Genomic DNA, 21745 nt, shown 5'->3' with positions numbered 1-21745 from the left:
CGTGAAGAACCGCGCGGGACCAGACCGCGGAGCCTTGGCTGGAGAGAAAACCCGGTCTGGAATCCCCAGGAGCTGGACCCTGCAGCCAAAGCGGTACTATAATTGGACGAGACCGAGGAGCGAGCGGAAAGAGAAATCTTGGAGCAGGATTTCCTCTGGGCTTTGGAACGGAGTCGCAGAGAAAGGCTAGCAGCACGCAGTGGCGGCGGCGCACAGTGGCGTCTGCGCGTTGGGTAGTTTGGGTTTACTCGGGGATAGACTGTTGGCCCAAAGCAGCGCAAGCGCGTCGGCGCCAGCGCCGGCGGAGCCGGAGGCGGGGCGGGGGTGGGGTGGGGTGGGTGAAGCGGGCCTCTGCGCGCACGCGCACTACTGGGCCCGGGCGCGCGGCGCCCGCGCACCGGGACTGCGGCGGGTGGGCGGGGCTTCATGCGTGCCCCTGCGCTAAGGGATTGTGGGATAGTGGCGGACGGAGTCGGGCGTCGGAGGCCCCGAGCCGACTGTACAGCCTGAAGACCCAGCGGGTTCGGGAGAAGGGGCGGCCAGGGAAGTGGGCCTCGGCTTCCGTCGGCCGCTCCTCAGCCCTGCGCCTGTCCAGACTGAGGAGGCAAAAGTCTTCCCTCACGGGCCTTTGCTTTCCCGCGCGGCGCCGGGCCGGGCCGGCTGGGAGGACTTCCCCGCTGAGGGCCTCCGCGGGCCTCGCGACCGCGCTGACCTCCCCGCGCCCCCCGGCCGCCGGCGAGCCCCGGACCCCCGCCTCCGTCCCCCGAACTCCGCGGCTTGGCGAACCGGGGCCCCCCCTAGGCCCGAAGGCGCGTGCGCGAGCCCCCGCCGCCGCCCCCCGCCCCCTCAAACCGGGCCCCTCAGCAGGGGCCGGAGCCGCCGGCGGCGGGGCGGGGGGGGCGCCCGGATGAGCCCCGAGTGCGAGGAGCCGCCGCCCCCCCGCGCAGGTGAGCGGCCGCCGCGGGGTCCCCTCGGCCCGCGGGACAGCCCCCTGCCCCCCGCCCCCAGTTCCTTAGTCTCCCGGCAGCAGCCTGCCTCTCCTGGCTCTCCTTCTGTCCCACTTCCCGTGCTCGGACGCAGCCCCACCGCCCTGGGACGTCTCCACCGTTTCGTCCCCGGCTCCCTCCCCGGGAGCACCCTCTTCCTGCTCGGCCTCCCCGGCCCGGGCTCGGGCCCCAGCAGGGCAGTGGGGCTCTCCCTGCCCCCCTGCCCGGCTGAGCGTGTGCGGGGGACTTGCCGTGAGGTCCTGTGGCGGCGGCGGGAGGGGACACAAAGGCCTCGCCGGACAGTCACAATTAGTGGTGTTGTGATGAGGTAGCTCAGGGCCCTTGGGCAGCCGAGGAGGGGCCGGTGAGACCGGCGAGGCGCTCGCTGTCTGGGTGGACGGTAGGGCTTGACAGATGGAGAGTGGGAAGAGGGGCCTTCCGGGCGGAAGGAACAGCACGTGCAAGTCTCTGAAGGTGGGGACCCGGGACTGGGTGCAGGAGCGTGGGGAGGCGGGGGACCTCGGAGCCGCTGCTTGTCCAGACCCTTGAATGACCCCTTCCGGTTAGGGTCCTTCCTTGCGCGCTCTTGTACACCCCGGTGCCGCCGCTGAGGCCCTAGACGGGACGGGAACACCGGAAGGCAAGATGTTTCTGGAAGGGAAGCTGTGTGAGGTATGGTATGGGGTTTGGAGTTGTAAAGAAACTTCAGTGGGGTGTAGACGGGTGCTGACGTCGGTGCTCTTCTCCTGCGGTGGCTCTGGGCCTTCTGGCGGGCTGTGGGGCGGGAGCCTGTAGCAGAATGCGAGGCCTAGGGCGTGCTCGGGTTTGGGAGCTCTGACGGTGATTGCTGGGGTTGGCTCTGTCTGTTGCAGCCGTCCTAGGGCCGATGGTGTCCCCCAGGGAACATTTGGCAATGGCAGGAGAGGGCGGTCGTTACTCCTGGTTCCGGGTGGGTAGAGGCTTGGGGTGCTGCTGGCTGGCACAGAGCACAGGACTGCTCCCCACTGCAGTATTTTCCAGCCCCAACGGCAGAAGTGTTGTGGGGGAGAAACCCAGCTCTCTCAGTGGCTGTGTGTTCTGAGTTGTGTATTTTGATTGACTTTCGTGGTTGTTTTCGGGTCCCCTGCTGTTTCTCTGCATTAGAGGAGAACCTGCTGGTTCCCTTCCCCCAACCCCCCCACCCCCAGCACCAACCCTTTTTTTCAGGATCTGTGGTAAGTGACTTTGGCAGTTCACTTTCCCCTTCTGGACTTCACTTTTTTATTAATTCAACAAGTATTTCTAGCTGCCGGCCTGGCCTTCTGCATAGGGAGGCAGGTGACAGGAGAGGTGAATCCTGTCACAGCACGCAGACGCCATCCTAGGGTGACCACGGAAGCTGTGGGAGCGTGGAGCAGGCCCCTCACGCAGTCAGGGGAGGCTTCCTGGAGGAAGTGGTGTCTGTGCTGAAGCCTGAAGGACCCAGGAGGAGCTAGGCAGGCTCGAATAGTTGGAGGGGAGGCAGAGGGAGCAGCCAGCCGGGGCAGCGCGAGAGCAGTCAGGTGTGGTGTGGCGGGAGAGTTGAGCGCCATGCAGGTGGCTGCCAGAGATGAGGTGAGAGAGGCCTGGGAGCTCTGGGGAGAAGGAGAGGCCTTCCTGGCCTCCGTGAGGCACTGGCTCCCTGGGGCAGGCCCAGCACGTGGGGAGTGGGGACACGCCCTCCTTTCCAGGCCAGAGCTCTGGTTCTCTTTGAACCCCGTTTTATAGGTCTTCCCATGGGAGCTGTGGTCCACCAGTCCCCGTGAAGTGTCTCCCAGGTGAGGAGACTGAGGCTCGGTGCTGGTAGGACCTGGTCCAGGGCCACAGGGACCTCATTTGGAGGGGCAGGGCTGGACCCTCGGCTGCTCTGACTTCAGATCACTCCGAACACTGAGGCTGCTTCTCTTGGTGTCCCAAGCGCGGTTTCAGGGTCTCTTCTTTCCCTTTCCTCCTTGGAACCTGTACCTGATCCGGGAGATGGTCCCCTGATTGTGAGCTCTCAGGCCCCTCCTCGGCCCTTGGCCTGGGGTCTGCAGTTTGTTTCCTGATTATGCCTTCCCTGGGTTGGACCAGAGCAGCTGCCTCCCCTGGGAGACTATGCTCTGGGCTGTCCCCTAACTGGGTATCCCTCCCAGGCTTTCCCAAGTCATGGGAAAGTCCCAGCTCATCGTCCTAAGTGGCTCTGGCCAGGTCTGCTCTTTGTCCCACATAGGCGTCCTGCTGCCCACCTTGCTGCGTCTGTGCTGGGTTCTGCATCTAGCACACACACGGGTCCTCCTCAGAGGTAATGGGGCCGCCATTACTGTTACCCTGTCCTCGGAATCCAAGTCTCCTACCCGCTTTCCAGACTTGGTGGAGAACTGACAGTTGGCTGGGGGGCTTGAGGGAGGTGGTCTCACTGTCTTTGGGTCTGTTGAGCTCTGCAAGGGGCTGGGGCCAGCCTTTTGGTGGTGGGCTCTCTCCCCTCATAGGGCTCACATAGCCTGGGCCTCATAACAGCAGCCTGTGGGCCTGTGATGGCTGAAGGTGGCAGCCCAGGTGGCCACCCTGGAGGCCCTCCCAGAGGCCTCTGTGCCCTTGACCTCCACTTCCGGGTGCTTCAGGGCCAGGGCAGGCAAGAAAGAGGTGGAAGATGAAGGACCTGCCCATGGGCCCCCCGGTAGGCGGAGTCGTGTCTGGACAGACACAGCGGTGGTGGCGGCCACAGCAGGGCCACAGGTCCCACACCTTGGGAGCTGTAGCCAGGCCCTGCTGGAGCCAAGATGGGGGCCGGCCGCTCTGGAGAGAGCAGCTGGTGTCAGAGCCTAACAGCGACCCAGCAGAGCAGGGAACCCACGGGGATGGTGCCAGGCAGCGGAGGCAGAGGTCGTTTTCTTGTTTAATGGCTTCCTTTCTCGCTTACGGTTTCCCCTTCTTCCGTTTGCAGCCAGAGTCATGGTTTTCAAACTGCCACTGAGAGCCAGCGCTAGTCACTTCCGCTTTCTTGAAGCTTGCTCAGAGTTGCCTGGGGTGGGGGTGAGGGTGTGTGGGGTGTCTTCCAGTGTGTTTGAATGACCGGCGTGGCTCAGGCAGATGGAGGGGCAGTCCTTTTCAGGGTCCTTGGTGTTTAGAGCAGTCACCCCAGGTTCGTGGCTGGCTCCTGCCCTCCTGCTAGGGTGTCCAGGCTTCTGTGCAGTCAGGAGCACCTGCCTGAGGTGGCGGTCCTCACAGCGTGGCCCTATTGCACAGATGGGGATGCCAATCCTGGGCCGAGTTCACCCCATTAGAGCGTGAGAATGGAAACTCCCCTCCTGTCCGTCCTTTTCCCAGGGCTTCTGCTGCTAAGTGGGACGAAGGGTTTGGCCATCAGCACTTGTGACCATGTGTGTGTTTAGTTGTCACGTATTGGCATCTCTGCTCTGTGCAGAGCCTGCGAAGTGATGGTCGTGGGATCCCTACACCACTTGCTTGCATCTCACCCTTGCAGCCTTCTCCTGAGGGAGAGCTTAAGGGACTGCCTGGGTCTGGGGCCCCTGGAGCCTATACCCCACACCACCTGGCACCCTCCTGTCTTACTGTGGGTGGCCGGCCCCAAGCCAGTTCTCTGGAAGGCCCACTTGGGGAAGGAGGCCCTGCCTGCTGTCCCAAGTGGGCCTGCTGTGGGGGCGTGGGGTGGTGCCTGGGGGCCAGGGCCCTCTAACTAGGTGCTTGGAAAGTGGGCGGGTCTCAGTGCTGAGAAGTTCTGCCTGTAGTCAGGAGAGCAGGCAGGCGAGTCCTGCTTCTGCCTCTCGGTGGCCGTGGCTCCATCCCCAGGGGCGCTGGTCTCCACGGCTGTCAGGTGGGAATCGTGATCATGCTTTACCTCCTCATCTCGGAGACTGGGAGCCCGTGTGGGTGCACGGGTTTTCAAGAGGCTTGGGCTGGGTTCTGTGCCCACCCTCGGCCGTGGCACCCTTGGGGACACTGGGAGGCCACCGGGGCGAGTGGGGAAGGGGAACGGGGATACGCTTGCTGTGCCTCAGCCCTTCTGGCAGCTGCTGTCTTGTCGGCTTGGGCTGACTGGGACACACGGCAGGGTCTGGGCCCAGCCCTGTCACCGCAGCCTTGGGCAACTTTGGTTTTGTTTTTGGTCATGGTTTTTGTTGAGATGTAATTCGTATGCCGAGTGATTCATCTGTTTAAAGTGCACAAGTCAGTGATTTCTAGCGTATTCTGAACTGAGCAGCCGTCACCGTAGTGGGTTTTTTTCACTGAGGTATAATTGACAAAATCGTATACAAGCAATTTCAGACCTTTTTTTTTTTTAAACATGCTTTTCCCAGAAGAAAATCCCATACCCGTGAGCAGGCACTCCTCACCCCCAGGCTCCCGCGACTCCGTCTGTGGATTTGCGTCTTCGGACAGTTAAGCGCACAGAGTCCGACCACACGCCGTCCTTGGTGACTGCTTCGTTTACTCTGTGTAGGTGGCCTTTTTTTTTTTTTTTTAAGATTTTATTTATTTATTTGACAGAGAGGGATCATAAGTATGCAGAGAGGCAGGCAGAAAGAGCGGGGAAGCAGGCTCCCCGCTGAGCAGAGAGCCCGATGCATGCGGGGCTCCATCCCAGGACCCTGAGATCATGATCTGAGCTGAATGCAGAGGCTTTAACCCACTGAGCCACCCCGGTGCCCCTAGGTGGCCTTGTGAACCCTCTGGTGTCCTCGTTGGGCATGGAGGTGTCGGGTGTGGGAGGAGGTGGAGTGCTCACCCTGCAGAGCTCCCTGCGGCCCCCGATGGTGGCTACCCCTGGAGGCGGTTCTGGTCCCCGCTTCGTCCAGCTCAGGACCTGTGCCTGTGCCAGCCACCAGTGCGTGGAGCATGAGCTCTGTCACGGCCTTGTCGTCAAATGAGGGGGGACGTCCATCAGCTGTGGAGGGGTTCCTGGGGACAGTCTGGGGTCCAGGCAAAAGGAGGGAGTTGCTGGTGTGCAAAGGAAGGTCGCCGAGCACCTCAGGATTGGGGGGATGCTGTTGGCTGTGCTTCTGGGGCAGTGGTGCTCCCTGCCCACTCCATCCCTGCAACCCCCCTCACCCGCCCCAGCCTTGTGACCTGCTCCCTCCATATCCCCCCCCCCCCCCCCCCCCCCGCCGCACGGGTGGCTAGGGAGTGACTGGGTGGGAGTCATGCCCTGGCAGGGGTGTTGCCTGCTGCTTCCGAGGGGCAGGGGCCTCATAACATGTGGGGGTGCAGATGGGGTGCCCTTCTATGGTATTTCTGTTTTGTTTTGTTTTTAAAGATTTTATGTGTTTATTCGTGAGAGACGCGGGGGGTTGGGCAGAGGGAGAATCAGGCTCCCCACTGAGAAGGGAGCCCAATGGAGGACTCGATCCTAGGACCTCGGGATTATGACCTGAGCCGAAGGCAGACACTTAACCATCTAAGCCCCCCCAGGTGTTCTCTGCTGGTATTTCTGAGTGAGACCTGCATAAAATGTTGTGTGCTTGGAGCTGTCCTGCCGCTCCCGGCAGCCCAGTGAGGATGGCGGTGCCTGTGTGGACCGTCATCTGTTCGGCGGGGCATGTGCGCGCTGTGCAAGTGGATGGGTGTGGGTGGTAGATGGAGCTGGGGCCACAGGACGGCGGGCATGTGCTTGGCAGGAGACCCCGAGGAGGAGGAGGAGCCCGGGCCTGGGGCGTCCCAGGCAGGCGAGGCAGCCAGAGCCAAGTTGCTGAGAAAAACCCAGGCGCAGTGTGCTCTGCAGCCAGAAACGCCCCTGTGTCCGGAGCCGGTGAGGGCAGCAGGGTAGGATGCAGAGGCGTGGGACCGTGGAGGGGCGCCCTGGGCATCTGAGCACAGATGGGGGGCATGGTCAGGTCCCAGCACAGCTCTGCCTGGATGCCTGTGCAGCGGGATGCCGGGGGATGTGGAGAGCACAGAGAGCACAGGGCAGGCCAGAGAGGGACGGGCTGATGGGGGAGGCTCGTGCAGGTGGAGAGAAGCCCCTGGATTTCTGGCGGCTGAGTGATGCAAGAGGGGGCTGGCGCAGTGGGGTCCCGGGCCTTGGCTTCCTCCCTGAATTCAGAGGAGGCTTTTGACTAGTGAGGACCAGGAAGGAGCCGGCCTTGAGCTATGGGGAGGTGGTGGCGGGTCAGAGCCCTGGCCCAGCACCCTGCCCATTCCTCTGGGAGTGTTGCGTTGGGGCCTGGGTGGCCAGTACCTCTGTGTACCTCTGCTTCCACACCCAGGAGACTGTGGGGTGGGGCCTCTGTGCCTTGCGTGGGGGTGGGTGGGCCGATCCTGAGAGTGGGCCCGACACCGTAGCCAGTGCGGCATGTGTCCGTCATGTGTCTGGCGTCACGGTTGTGTAATGCCAGGAGGCCGGGATGTCCAGCATGGTGCTGGGGCCACGATGGCATGCAGGGACCTTCTCCGGAGAGCTGCGGGCTGGGGAGGCACCGCCCAAGACAGCAACCCCTGGACGCCATGGGAGGGGCTGGGCTGGAGCTTGCTTGGGGGCTGCTTCCCAGTGAGGCGGGCCTGCAGAAGGGTCCAGCAGGTGTGCAGACTTGGCCAGCTCCGCCGGCAGGCGTGGAACAGTGAGCGCAGCAGGAGCTGGATAAGGGGGCCTGGAAGGCTGGCTGGGGCCCTGGGGTCTCGAACCCTTTTGGGCTTCGAGGAACCCTGAGGAACCCTTTTGGACTTTTGGCCAGGCATCAGGCAGTCTGGTCTGTGTTTCAGAAAAGTGGCCAACCTGGGGTGAAGGGCATAGGGATAAGGGGCAAGTCTCTGTGGGACAGGATGCGTAGGCCTGTGGGATGTCCTCACCGCCCCCGCCGGGGCCTGGTGCCTGCTGCTGTCCTCCATGACTGGGAGTCCCCCGGTCCACCTGCCGTCGTCCTGGGCCGGGATCCGGGGTCACAGCAGACTTAGAGCTGTTGTTGCTGGTCATGGAGGGTGGAGAGGATGCAAGGAGGAGAGCCATCTCTTGCGGAGGCTGAAAGGGAGAGCTGGTGGTGGAGGCTCAGAAAGCCAGTCCTGCCCAAGGTCACACATGACCCTCTACTCTGCGCTGGCTTTTGACTGCTACCTGCGTCAGAGCTGCTCTCTGCTCCAGGCTGGTGTTCCATCTGTGGCCGATGGGTTTTCCATGCTCATGGTGGTGTGGGGCAGGCAGGGTTAGGAGGACATCTAGGAGAGGGATTGCTGTCCGTGGGTCCAGGTGGTACCCAGGGCGCCCTCTCAGCTTGTCCTCTGTGGCCTCTGCCTCATGCGGTCTTCACAAGGCAGGTGATGCATGTGAGCTCTGGTCCACGCCTGCATGGTGCTGGCAAGCCCCCAACTTCCCTCGTGGTGGGGTGGCGACAGCCCCTCCCAGGAGCATATGGGTGCTGTGCACGGTGGATGGAGGGGGTGGGGAACAAGTGGCCTGGGACCTTGATGGTATATGCAGGGTGGGCCTTGCAGGTGGTCTGGATGGGAGCCTGTAGGCCTCCTCAGAGGAGTGGCTGAGTGTGTGTGCAGAGGGGGCAGCTGGTCACCTGTACTGGGGTGGGCCGGGCATGCAGTGCCTCCATGCTGGCTGGGGAGCAGGGTGCCATTCTGCAGGTGCTGGGGGACAGCCTTGTCCTCCTCCCCACTGAGTCACTGACTGTGCTGGTTCCTTTGGGCCCCAGTCAGTGGCTGTTCTGAAAGGCCCCCTCCCCCACTTTTCCTCTTTTTTTGTCTGGCCACTAGATTGGGGGTGGGGTGTGTTTGTGTGTGTATATGTGGCATCCAGGCAACAGCCACGGCCTGGGGACATCTTAGACTTCCCTCTGCCGCCGCCCCACACTCTGCATGGGGCATGATGATCTGCTGGGCTGGACGGCAGCTGGGTGCTGGCCACCATGGGGCATTTGAATTTGTTCAGCAAATATGGATTGAAGTGAATCTGACACTGGAGATTTCAGGATGAGCACCGCTCTAGCCCTGCCCCGGGGGGATCCCTGCCTAGATGGGAGACAGAGGACACAGGCCCTGGAGGGGGAAAGGATGGTGATGGCTCTGCTCACTGCTCTCCTTTGCGGGGTCTGGGGGCCAAGAGGTGGTCAGGGCAGCTGGCTTCCGCTAAGAAGTGACCCTTAGACTATAGGGAGCCCCTCGCAGGCTGTCACGGTGCTCAGGGTGTGGGGCCTGAGGTGGAGGGGGTGGGGCAGGCCAGGCCAGAATGTGACAAGCAGTCCTGCCCTCAGGGCGCCATGTTTTGGAAGTTTGACCTGCACACGAGCTCACACCTGGACACGCTGCTGGAGCGGGAGGACCTGAGTCTGCCCGAGCTCCTCGATGAGGAGGACGTGCTACAGGAGTGCAAGGTCGTCAACCGCAAGCTGCTGGACTTCCTGCTGCAGCCACCGCACCTGCAGGCCATGGTGGCCTGGGTCACCCAGGAGCCACCGGCCAGTGGCGAGGAGCGGCTGCGCTATAAGTGAGCCCCTGCCCATCCGACGCGGGGCTGACAGGACCTGTTGCTCCCGGGAGGGGCTGCCTCCCGGCGGGCCTGTGGGGTCTGTTGGGGAAGGGTGGGCGACGGATGAAGTGGGGTTTCAGGGAAGGTTGGTGGGGATGGGGGCCATGGAGACCCTGTACGGATTCTGGCAGGAGGCCATGGGTGGCAAGGATGGCCAGCCTGCCTCCCTTTCTGGATGTGAACCCCCCCCCCCACTCCTGCCAGGTACCCCAGCGTGGCCTGCGAGATCCTGACCTCAGACGTGCCCCAGATCAACGACGCGCTGGGCGCCGATGAGTCCCTGCTGAACCGGCTCTATGGCTTCTTGCAGAGCAGTGGCAGCCTCAACCCGCTGCTGGCCAGCTTCTTCAGCAAGGTCATGGGCATCCTCATCAACCGCAAGACAGACCAGGTGCTGTCCTGGGGCAGGGTGGGCGGGCAGGCAGGTGGGAGGGCACAGGCCCCAGGTCCTGCCGTGTGACGCCTGCTGTCCCTCCCGTCTCAGCTCGTGTCCTTCCTGCGGAAGAAGGACGATTTCGTGGGCCTGCTGCTGCAGCACATCGGCACCTCGGCCATCATGGACCTGCTGCTGCGTCTCCTTACCTGCGTGGAGCGGCCCCAGCTGAGGCAGGATGTGGTCAACGTGAGCGCAGGGCCGGGGAGAGTGGGGGCCGGGGGCAGGCCAGGGGCCACGCACAGAGGCCCACCTCCCCTCTCACCCCCAGTGGCTCAACGAGGAGAAGATTGTGCAGCGGCTCATAGAGCAGATCCACCCGTTGAAGGATGACAATGTGAGTGTCCCCTCCTCACCAGGTGTTTCGCCTGTGGCCCGGCCTCCTCCCCCATGTCTGTACTTCATGCCACCCTCGGCCCCTCCCTCCCCGGAAGGTGAACTCAACAAGGAGGGAAGTGTTTGGTGCTGTGTGTGCCCGTCCTTCCAATCTCTCCCGGGCAGGGCTTCTGTCGCCCGCAGGAACGTGTCTTATGAGCCAGAAGCTTGGTCCTGTGTCTCTTGGTAGGATGGGGGTCTGGCAGGGGTCTCAGACTTCAGGCTCCAGCCTGGTCCCCCTCACTGCCAGCCTTCCAGGGACTCCTTCCCAGCTCCCCTTCCCTGCTCTCCTGCTGACTGGGACCTGGCTGCTTCTTGAGGCTCCCGTGGCTGGGCACACCCTGCTTGTCCTTCAGCGAACCCATGCAGTGGCCCCACGTTCTTGCTGCAGCCCAGGGGGTCTTGCCTTGTCTACCGGGGCTGCTGGCTTACAGAACAGAGGCCCACAGGTGCGGGTATTTAGCCCAGGCATCCGGGTGAGGACCATGCAGGCCCAGGGGCAGGGGACCGGGGGCACCTGTGACGGGCTCTGAAGTGCGGCCTGTGTCCTGGACAGGTGTGGGGTCTGCGCAGGTGGGCCCTGCTGGCTGCTCTGTTGGGTTAGACTTGGAATTCTGCTCCCATTTTTCCCTTGGTGTTTCCCTGAGCAGCTTTGCTGAGGTAGAGATTACATACCATGTGGGCTGGCTGTTCAAACAGCATGCACCGGCTTTTAGCGTATTCTCAAAATTGTCTAGTTACTGTCACATGGGTTTGGGATTATTTTTTCATATTCCCAAAAGAAAAGCCTGGGCCCTTTAGCTCTCACCATCCATTCCTCTCGTGAACCCCCGGTGCCCCCAGGCTGCACTTTGTCTCTGGGTATGCGTCTGCTGTGTTTGCCATGTAAGTGCAGTCACACTGTACTTGGCGTTCCTGTCTGGCCTCTGCCTTAGCCCTGATGTCCCACGTTCACCCGTGTGCTTTCTCCTCCTGAAGCTGAGGCATGTTCTCTGCTCACTGCTCACCTGCCAGTGGACATCGGGGTAGTTCCCTCCTCAGCCCTACAGCACATGGTGTGGGGTGTGGGAATGTCCCTCTTCCAGAAAGCTTTCCTGGGTTTCCCAGTTCCTTAACATCTCTCCTCTCCTGGTGTTTGGTGCCTTGTGTCCCTTCCCTCGGCACCCGCGTCCCTGTGTCTGCATGACCCCCAGCTCCCTTGGGGCCCTGAAAGCCTGATGCGATGGGCCCAGCAGCTGGGCCGGCGTTCTCAGTCCTCTTTCTGCCTCTGCAGCAACATTCCAATGCATCCCAGTCACTGTGCGACATCATCCGCCTAAGCCGGGAGCAGATGATCCAGGTGCAGGACAGCCCGGAGCCCGACCAGCTGCTGGCCACCCTGGAGAAGTGGGTCTGCGGTTCCCAGATCCAGGGAGGGAGGCTATCTGGGGCGTCCTCCCTGTCCCCGCCCACCACCCTGTGCCCCGTACCCCGACCCCACCCTTCTCCCTGTCCTGGCCCCCGCCGCAGGCAGGAGACAATTGAGCAGCTCCTGAGCAACATGCTGGAGGGGGAGCAGAGCCAGTCCGTCATTGTGAGCGGGATCCAGGTGCTGCTGACCCTGCTGGAGCCCAGAAGGCCGAGGTGAGGGGGACCAGCTTCCCCGGTGAAGTCCAGAGGTGAAGGTTGTGGGGGCGTTGTGGGGACACGGCCTCTACAGGCGGTTTCTTTTTTTTTTTTTTTTTTTTTAAAGATTTTATTTATTTATTTGACAGAGAACACAAGTAGGCAGAGAGGCAGGCAGAGAGAGAGGAGGAAGCAGGCTCCCTGCTGAGCAGAGAGCCCGATGCGGGACTCGATCCCAGGACCCTGAGATCATGACCTGAGCCGAAGGCAGCGGCTTAACCCACTGAGCCACCCAGGCGCCCAAGGCGGTTTCTCTTCTGGGAGGTCACTTGGGGTCCTGGGAGAGGAGTCCTCTTTGCCTTTCTGAGGACTGCACGCCGCCTGTGGCTTTGAGCTGCCTGTGTGAATGTACGGCCGTCCAGGCGGGTCGTTGTCCGGAGTGATGGGGCCTTGCGTGCAAGTCCCCGGGAGCAGCTGTTCCCTCCCTTCCCAAAGAGCTGCACATGAGTGTGTCCCGCACACAGCCCTGCTTCCTGTCCTCTCTTGCAGGTCCGAGTCTGTGACCGTGAACAATTTTTTCAGCAGTGTGGATGGGCAGCTGGAGCTCCTGGCCCAGGTGGCCCTGGACAGCATGACGTCCAGTGTGGGCGTCCTGCACGCCCTGCGCCCGCGTCTCGGCCATTTCCACCAGCTCCTGCGTGAGCCCCCAGAGGTGGGTCGAGGCTGGGGAGCCGAGGAGGCAGGGCGGCGGGGAGGGCGGCCTATGGGTCTGGGCGGCGCTGAGTTTCCCCTGTGCCTGTAGCTGGAGCCGCTGCAAACTACGTGGGGCAGCCTGGCCCCGCCGCTGGGCAACACCCGGCTGCACGTGGTCAAGTTGCTGGCCAGTGCGCTGAGTGCCAACGATGCAGCTCTGACCCAGGAGCTCCTGGCGCTGGACGTGCCCAACACCATGCTGGTACGGAGGGCGGGGCCGCGGGTGGTCTGGGCAGGGGTGTGGAGGGTGAGGGCCCTGAGCAGGGGTGCGGAGGGCAGGGGCTTGGAGGGGGCCCTGAGCAGGGGTGCCAAGGGCAGGGGGCATGGAGAGGGACCTAGGCAGGGGTGCCGAGGGTGGGGGCGTGGGGGGTGGGCCCTGGGCAGGGGTGTGGAGGGCAGGGGGACGGAGGAGGACCTGGGCAGGGCTGCGGAGGGCAGGGGCATGGAGGGAGCCCTAAGCAGGGGTACCAAGGGCAGGGGACATGGAGAGGGTCATGGGCAGGGCTGTGGAGGGCACGGGCCTGGAGGGGGAGCCCTGGGCAGTGGTGCAGAGGACAGGTGACATGGAGAGGGACCTGGGCAGGGGTGTGGAGGGGGAGCCCTGGGCGGGGGTGCTGGGGCGGGGGTATGGGGGGCCTCTGATGCCAGCCTGTGCTGCCCCCCAGGACCTGTTCTTCCACTACACGTTCAACAACTTCCTGCATGCCCAAGTGGAGCTGTGTGTCCGTGCCGTGCTGAGCGCCGGGCCTCCTTCCGACAGCAGCCTTGAGATCCCTGCCCCAAACCCCGCGGTGAAACACGTGCGCTGGGGCTCCCAGGTCCCCCTCCCTGTCCCTGTGGGTCTCTGTCCGTCCCCCTGTCCTGCTGCCGGTGCTTGCCAGGCAGCTTCATGGGCTGTGGGGGGCCAGGCGTCCAGCCTTGTCCTTAGGTCTGTCTGTCTGGGAGAATGGGGGATGCCATGCAGGTGGGTGGAGAGACGGAATGCCCTCTGGGACAAGGCCTCGGTGTGGTGAGAGGGGCCTCAGGGAGGAGCTGTCCAGTAGCATGGTCAGGTCGTGGTCGCTGTGGGTGTCAGTGGCCAGGGGTGTGTGGAGGGGGATCTTCAGGTTTGCTGTGTCGGTGGAGGTGGGGGTGGAGTGAGCCGGAATGGCGGCGGACAGAGCCCGGGGGCTGGGGCTCGGGGCTGGGCTACAGCGGGTCTGGGGGTGCCCCGGCCCCGCCCCCACTCCCACTCTGCCCCCTCAGCTCCTGCAGCAGTGCCACCTGGTGGAGCGCATCTTGACCTCCTGGGAGGAGAATGACCTTGTGCAGTGAGCGCTGAGGGCATTGCCTGGGCCGGGGGTGGGGGTGGGGGGGCTGAGGTGTGCAGGGCCACATCCATCTATCACTCTGGGCTCACCCAGGTCTGCCGGGGGCCCCCGCAAAGGCTACATGGGCCACCTGACGAGACTGGCCAACGCTCTGGTGCAGAACACAGAGAAGGGGCCCAACGCTGAGCAGCTGGGGCAGCTGCTGAAGGGTGAGGGACAGGGAGCGGTTGGCCCCGGGGCTGGGGGCAGGGTGTGCAGGGGTGCAGGCCGAGGGGCCCCTCACGCCGTCTCTCCCCTGTACCGAGCAGAACTGCCTGGTAAGCAGCAGGAGCAGTGGGAGGCCTTCGTGTCCGGACCCCTGGCGGAGACCAACAAGAAGAACACCGTGGACCTGGTGAGGCACCTCGACCCTCTGTGAGGGTCTGCCCTCCACCGCACCTCCCCGCACCCGCACCCTCCCCAGCCTGGTCCTCACCCTCTGCCCACCGCCCTGCCCCAGGTGAGCACCCACCACCTGCACTCCTCCAGCGACGACGAAGACGACCGGCTCAAGGAGTTCAACTTCCCTGAGGAGGCCGTGCTGCAGCAGGTGGGCTGGGGGCGGGGCGGGGGGGGCCTGTCCTGCCCGACCCCACCTGCCCCTGACCGCCACCCCTCTGCAGGCCTTCATGGACTTCCAGATGCAGCGCATGACCTCAGCCTTCATCGACCACTTTGGCTTCAATGACGAGGAGTTTGGGGAGCAGGAGGAGAGTGTGAAGTGAGTATGCCCTTCCATGGGAGGGCGGGGGCCCTTGCTGGCCCCAGGGCTCCTCCTGCCAGCCTTCCCGTGTCCTCCCTGCTTACCCCCATGGCTTGCCTGCCAGTCCTAGCATCAGGCCTTAGCCTGGAGAGCGGCCAGCCCTGCTTCTCGGTCCCTCCTTGGGGGTCAGTAGCTAAGGCCCTGGAGGGGAGCCCGGGTTGGGGCTGGGAACGAGGTGGCCAGACCATGGTCTCGGTGGGGAGCTCACCCTGAGAGGCCCTGCGGGAAGGGCCATCAGAGCAGAAGGGGTTACTCTGAAGGCGTTTATGATGACCTGAGGGAAAGGGGAAGGACCAGCAGAGGGCAGGACAGGAGCATTCCTAATATGACACTGCAGGAAGCCAGGGGAGGGAGGCCAGGTGGCCCCTTAGGGGCAGGTTCCAGGGACAGGCAGTTGGGGCCTCAGCTGCTCCTGGGGTCCTGGTCGGCATCTGTTTTATCACAGTACTTGTGCACTGGCACATTTCGGGTATCTTCCCATCTTGTGCCCACCTTCCTTCTCGGCTCAGGGCTCAGGAGCCTAATTAAAGCTGGGGAGACCGAGGTACGTATGAGAGCGGATCGCTTCTATGTAGCACAGTGGTCAGCTGCTGGCCTGTCTTGCCAGACAGGTCCCCCTTGGGAGCAGTCATGAGTTCTGTGTCTGCCAGGGCTCTGCTCAGCCCAGTGCCTGGTGTGTGGATGGTCCTAGAGCAGACCCCACCCAAGGGAGGACAGACCGACCGACCACTGGATGGGTGCCGTGGGCACAGCCGGGCATCCTCGGGGATGAAACTGTTGCTGCCTCTGGTGCATAGTTGCCAGTGGGGTTAAAAACTATAAAAACCTCGGGCACTTGGGTGGCTCAGTGAGTTAAGCTTCTGCCTTCGGCTCAGGTCATGGTCTAAGGATCCTGGGATCGAGTCCCGCATCGGGCTCTCTGCTCAACAGGGAGCCTGCTTCCTCCTCTCTGTGCCTGCCTGTCTGCCTACTTGTGATCTCTGTCTGTCAAATAAATAAATAAAAATCTAAAAAAAAAAACCTATAAAAACCTTGAAAGGCATGAAATGTTCTAGAATGGAAGGTAGGTGAATATCTTTATAGCTTTGGGGCTGAACATCCGGCCCTGTGGGAATCATGTCCCCAGAGTCGGCTGTCCCGCTCTGACCAATGGGTGGCGCTTGGCCCAGCCCGCTCTGGGCGGCTCTGCGCATTCATGTTCCTGGAGGAGAGGCTGAGAGGACACAGTGTGGGAGCTTGGCCGTGTGGTGTGGACGCCGAGGTGACCCTCAGCTTGTTGACTCCCACTTATCCGTGGCCCTTTGTGGCCAAGCGTCTCCTGAATTAGACAAACAATAGAACGCAGAGCCAGAGTGTGGATCCTCACCCAGACAGACAGCGCCCCTGGAGGACAGGAGTCAGGCTGTGGAATGAGCAGCAGCCGGGTTCTCGTCCGTAGTTAGCGCAGGAATTGTGCTTCTCTGAGGCTTTCCCGGAAAGTGGAGCCCAGGGAGCTGGGTGTCACTGGCCCCCGTGGAAGACTGCGGGTCACCCTGCCCTTGAGACCTTGAGTCCAGGGTCCCCGCTGCAGGCTGGGCGTCAAGCTGTGTGTGCCGTGGCCTCGCACTTGGCGGAGGGGTGTTTGCAACACGGTGAACCGAGGCTGCCCGGTCTCCCCTGCTCTGTGTGCATGGCGCTGCAGGCTCGGTGGAGATGACGGGCTGGATGACAGCCATACCCCGGTCATGTCCCGTCATCTCTTTCATTGTTGTTTCTTGGACTTGGAGGCCCAGAGGCCTAGGGAAGCGTGGAACAGAGGTGGGGACAGACTGCTGAGCCATGCATGGTTGTGACTCGATTCCTGGCTGCCGTCCTGATGAATGACGTCCCCGTGAGTCCCGGACCCTTGCTCCCAGGGGACATGGGTGCCTGGATGGTCGCCTTGTTTGGGTAGATGCTGCCTTTTTCTCCAGACCAAGAGAAGCAGGCAGAGAGATGAGCTCCATGGCCTGTCTGGGGCCACTCTGCCAGCTGCGTGGGTCTGAGGCTTGCGGCCCTCAGGGCACCCCTGTGCGGGCAGAGACGGGCAGGTGGTGCGTCTCTCTTGGAGCTCAGCCGCCAGCTTGCTGGTTGGGCAGCCGGACAGATGCCTGGAATGGGTCACAGGTACTGATGGGAGGCCACGGATAAGCTGTAGCCCGTCAGCCGGTTTGTAGCTGCAGGCCAGTGTGTAGCTGGTGTGCTGAGCCGACGCGGCAGGAGCTGCCGCGCCCTCCTCACTGCCCCCATGCCTCTCTCCTAGCGCACCTTTCGACAAGACCGCCAACATCACCTTCTCCCTCAATGCCGACGACGAGAATGTGAGTGCTACCCATCCCTGGTGGTGAGGCGTCCGGGGTGGAGGGGGGACACACTGCAGACTATGCCGCCCTGCACCCCGCAGCCCAATGCCAGCCTGCTGGAGATCTGCTACAAGGACCGCATCCAGCAGTTTGACGATGAGGAGGACGAGGAGGAGGACGAGGAGGAGGGCCAGGGCTCCGGGGAGTCTGATGAGGAGGACGGCGCCTGGCAGGGCAGTCAGCCGGCCAGGGGAGCCCGCCGGGGCCAGGCCCCGGGCATGCGGTGAGTCTGAGACCTGCTCAGCCTTAGCCCCAGTGTGGGAGGGAAGCGGGAAGGAGGGTGTGTTGCGCTCAGCTGAGGATCTAACCGCTTGTGTGTCGTTAGAAGTCAGTGGGAAGTCAGTGGGTATTTGATGTGTGGCCAGCCCCAGTGTGCGGCCGTCCACCCCCCCTCCCCTCCCTCCCTGGTCAGCTCGCACTCAGGGCTTCCCATTCGCTCTCTGTCCCTTCCTTGCAGTAATGGGAGAGCCGGGTAGAGTGTGGGTGAGCTGCCGCCTGCTCGTCATACGCCTGCAGCGCTGGCTGGCCCCATGGACACCGACTCAGTGGGCTCTGCCCCCTCGGCACAGACCTGTGTCTGCATCCGATCCCCCCAATGTGGCTCTGCCCCTGAGGCTGGCACAGGCCTGCCCTGTCCCCCTCGTGAGTCCACCGCCCTGGCAGCTGGGCTCATGTGTCGCTCCCACCTGCTGGGTGGCCAGGCTGGTGAGCCCAAGGTCACGGTTCACCCCTCATTCTCTTTTAAGCACTCGCTTGCTCTTGGTTTTCACTTCTTTTTTTTAAAGATTTTGTCAGAAAGAGAGAGTACAAGCTGAGGGAGTGGCAGGCAGGAGAGGGAGAAACAGGCTTTCTGCTGAGCAGGGAGCCCGATATGGGGCTCAATCCCAAAACCCTGGGATCGTGACCTGAGCTGAAGGCAGCTGCTCAACGGACTAAGCCCCCCAGGTGCCCCATGCTTTTCACTTCTTGATCCTGTCTTGAGCTAAGGTTTTGTGTGTGCTCTGAGGTGGGGTCCAGTGTCCTCCTGCATGTGTGATTGCCGACATCCCAGCATCTGTTGTCGGAGACCCTGGCCTCTCCCCACTGAGTGCACCTGGCTGCACGTGTGTGGTTGTCTTCTGGCCCCTCCAAGCCCTCTGGTCTTTATGCCAGGACCTCCCTGTCTCCATATCTGTCGTGGTAAGGTTTGAAGTCAGGAAGTGAGTTCTCCGACATGGTTGTCTGCTCAGGGTCTCTGGGGATCCTGTGGGACAGTTAGCGCCAGCCTGTTGACTTCAGCAGGGAAGCTGGTCCGGACTGGGAGGACTTGCCCTGAACCTCTAGGTCAGCCCAGAGACCTGGGAACCGTATCCCATCTTCCAGTCCCTGAGCATGGAACGTTTTTCCGTTTACTTAGGTCTCTCTTAGAGAATAAGCTTTGTACTTCCTTTGTTCAAGTTTTTCCTGCATCTTTTACATAAGTGGAATTTTGAGATTGTCGCAAGCATAGAGAAATACAGTGGATGTTGGTTCATGGACGTCGAGCCCTGCGGAGCTCGCTCACTGTGACAGTTAAGGGATTCCCTGGAGTCTCCTGGCTGCAGTCAGGCCACCTGCTAACAGAGTCTGCCTCCTCTTCCAGTGCAGACGTTTTCCACGTCGTGGTTTTGCTTCCTTGCACAGCAGTGTGGTCCTGAGCAGGGTGGCGAGTAGACCCGTCTTGCTCCTGACCTTGGGGGGTGGCTGGTCTTCCCGCACGGATGGGGTAGGGGGTCGTGGGTTTGGGAGATGCCCCCTTCTCTCCCGTTTGCTGAGTGTCTTTCTTGTCAGCTATGTTCAGCGATGTGCACGGGGGTCCCTTTCCCTGCAGTGACCAGAAAGACCGCACATGTGGTGTGCTCAGCCCTTCCCCAGTTGGTGGCCACGTGGGCCAGGTGGACCTTCCCTGGCTCGGGCCCTGTGTTAATCCACGTTTACACTGTAGTGGTGGAGCCTGCGTGTGCGGGATTCTGCTCTCGGTGCCCCCACGCTTGTTGCAGGCAGAGGGAGAGTGTCTTGTCGGCCCTCAGCCCTCAGGAGGAGCGCCCAGGATGAGGCGGACTCTGGTGGAGGGCTGCCACCCGCCTCCCCATGCCCTGTGCCCAGTGAGGCCCTGACCGGTCTGTCCTGTGGCTTTCCCGCTGTCCCCGCTCCTCCATCCCTTGTGTCAGCGCAGTTGCTGATGGGTGGTTTCCGGGCAGGAGCGGAGGCAGCACAGACAGCGAGGAGGACGACGAGGAGGACGAGGAGGACGAGGAGGACGGCGATGGCCGTGTGGCTGGTGGGGGGGCCAGACCCCCCTCTTATCCTGGCCCCGGCCCCCAGCCTCTGGGTGGGTGAATGCACAGGGTGGGGGGGGGGTGACGGGGTGCACACGGGCCGTCTGCCTCCTGTGCTCACCCTCTTCCCTCACCCCTGCCCAGGCTCCAGCCGGACAGCCGCCTTTGACCCAGTGCCTACCGACGCCCTGACTGGCCCCCGAGACTCTGGGGAGAAGGAGCCGTGCTCTGGGCTCCTCACCCCACGGGGGTCCCTTGGCGTATCACAGGACCTCCCCGCCCTGAGCCTGGCCAGCCCTGTGGCCCACTCTGCCCCACAGCTCAGGTAAGGGCCTGGCGGGCGCCCAGGTCCTGGGTCCCTCGGGCTAGAGCGCTGACCCCAGCTGGCCCTCGGGCTGCTTCTCTTGTACCCCAGGTCTCAGGACCCCGCGTCCCCTTCAGCACCTCAGGAAGCCCCAGATGGCAGTGACGTAGCGGAACCCTCGGGTGAGCTGGTCAGCCCTACCTGCTCTCCCCGTTGTCCCCTGGCCTTGTGCACCTGCTGTCGGCTGGAGCAAGGCGCCTGGCCGGCACCACGCTCTCTGAGCCTTGCGTCTCCTGGCTTCTCTCCGCACAGCCCCCTGCCAGGCCTTGGTTAGCGTCGGGGACCTCCAGGCCACACTCAGAGGGACACGCTCCACCCCCAGCTCCTTGGACAGGTGACCAGCTGGGACCCCTGGTGGGACCCCCCCCCCAGGTCTGCACCACTGCCTGTGGCCTCGTAGCAGCCGAGGGTTGGATGCTGTGCCCATGCCCACGTGTGGGTGCCCTAGAGGCCCTGGAGCCTGGGGAAGCCCGCTTCGCTACAGGGGCAGAAAGGCTTCCAGAAGGGGGCAGGCAGCATGTGGAGCCTGCGCCCCAGCCTTGAGCTCCTCCTGCTTGGGGTGGCTCCCTGGATCTTTGATAAGGGGGGACTACCCTGGCCATGGGCCTCTTCCTGCAGGCACAGGGGACGTAGGGGTCAGGAGGGGGTTGGTGACAATGACCCTGCTGATGCTTGCATCCCCCACACAGTGCAACCGGAGACCCTGCTACCTCGGTCCCAGCCCCTGGGGCCTGCCAGCACCCCCAGACCACAGAGGGGGAGAGGAGCCCAGAGCCCTCGGGGCCCCCCCAAAGCCAGAGGTGAGCACAGGGCGGCCTCCCAGGGCAGCTGGTGTCCTGGCGGGGAGACCCTGAACTTTCTATGTTTCTCTTGCCCTGCAGTGCCCAGGCCCCTGAGCCGCCTCCGATGCCCAACGGCTCTGCCCCAGGAGGGCCAGCATCCCTGGGCTCCCAGTGAGTGGCGAGGGCTGCGTGGGTAGTGGGGGTGCTGGGGGGGCAGGTTGGGGGCAGCGGGTTCCTCACGCAGCTCTCCCTCTTGGTTCCCAGGTAACTGCCTGGTCCCGGTGGTGGCGGCTAACTCCTCCGTCCTCCACTTGGACCCTCCGGAGTTGGGGCAGGGCGGGTCCCATGATGGCCCTGTTGCCCCATCACCGCTCCCCACCCTGTCCGCCCCCACATGCTCTCCTCTGGACTCCCAGGAGCCTGGCGCCAGGGAGACAGGCCCTCATCCACCCCCATTTGCACTGAGAAAAGAAATTATGGAGTTATGTCTCCGAGAATAAAGAAACAGAGTTGAGAAGAAAGAAAGGAGAGAGAGAGAGAGAGACCTATATTATATATTATATATGGAGAGAGCGAGCGGGTGGGTGGAGAGCCAGGAGGCGGCCCGGCCGGGCGGGGCAGCAAGTGGGACCTGCATCCCCTCTCAGTGGGGGCTGTGTTGGGGGCCGTCGTCCACCCTCCCCTCCCACCACGCCCAAAGCCTCCAGTGCAGTGCCCACACCCGCACTCGGCTCAGGCCCGCCTCCAGGGAGGGCCCGAGTGGGGGCCGTGCCTTTGCCCAAACCCTTGCCCTGGACCCTGCACTTTGACCCAGGCTGGGAGCTAAAGGACCCTCTGCCTCGCCCTGCTGGTTCTGTGGGAGCTGGTGGTCCCCGTCCAAGGGGGTCTCTTGGTGACATTCCCGTGGGGCCCCACTGCACTCACTGAGACTGCCCCCTCTGCACCTCCCACAGACCCTGGGGCGGGGAGGTTGGCAGGGGTCTGGCTGGGGTCCCCTTCCCATGCCCAAGGGTCTGGGGTCCAGCCCAGCTGCCAAGTGACCTTGTCCCAGCTCCCTCTTCCCAGGCTGGCGTGAGTGTGCGTGTGTTCGTGCCGAGCTTCTATTTCGTATTGCAAATATAAATAAAGACCGTTTAAGATTCCTGCTCAGACTCTGAGTTCTGGGGCCGGGG

At 62.9% G+C, this 21745-nt stretch overlaps 1 protein-coding gene across 6 annotated transcripts; it reads left to right on the top strand.

Annotated features, from left to right (window-relative positions):
* Positions 1–430: 430 nt before the first annotated feature.
* Positions 431–21715, top strand: PPP6R1 (protein phosphatase 6 regulatory subunit 1). Of its 6 annotated transcripts, XM_032323876.1 has the most exons (26): positions 431–947; positions 1554–1658; positions 5306–5444; positions 9197–9429; positions 9676–9862; positions 9956–10093; positions 10176–10241; positions 11553–11665; positions 11789–11902; positions 12434–12596; positions 12687–12839; positions 13303–13437; positions 13883–13947; positions 14041–14156; positions 14256–14341; positions 14447–14536; positions 14610–14707; positions 17031–17088; positions 17172–17353; positions 19350–19480; positions 19572–19752; positions 19843–19913; positions 20044–20125; positions 20481–20591; positions 20673–20744; positions 20838–21715. In XM_032323876.1, exons 4-26 carry the CDS (start codon positions 9203–9205, stop codon positions 20839–20841), a joined length of 2643 nt encoding a protein of 880 aa, XP_032179767.1. In that variant the 5' UTR covers positions 431–947; positions 1554–1658; positions 5306–5444; positions 9197–9202; the 3' UTR covers positions 20842–21715. The 6 variants fall into 6 exon arrangements, with proteins under 6 accessions (XP_032179767.1, XP_032179766.1, XP_032179765.1 ...); XM_032323875.1 differs by lacking the exon at positions 1554–1658; XM_032323874.1 differs by lacking the exon at positions 5306–5444.
* Positions 21716–21745: the final 30 nt, after the last annotated feature.

This window comes from Mustela erminea, chromosome 19 (genome assembly GCF_009829155.1).
Source record: "Mustela erminea isolate mMusErm1 chromosome 19, mMusErm1.Pri, whole genome shotgun sequence".
Taxonomy (NCBI): Eukaryota; Metazoa; Chordata; class Mammalia; order Carnivora; family Mustelidae; genus Mustela; species Mustela erminea.
The sequence above is the reverse complement of the archived record's forward strand: the minus strand, read 5'-3'. Positions and strand labels throughout refer to the sequence as shown.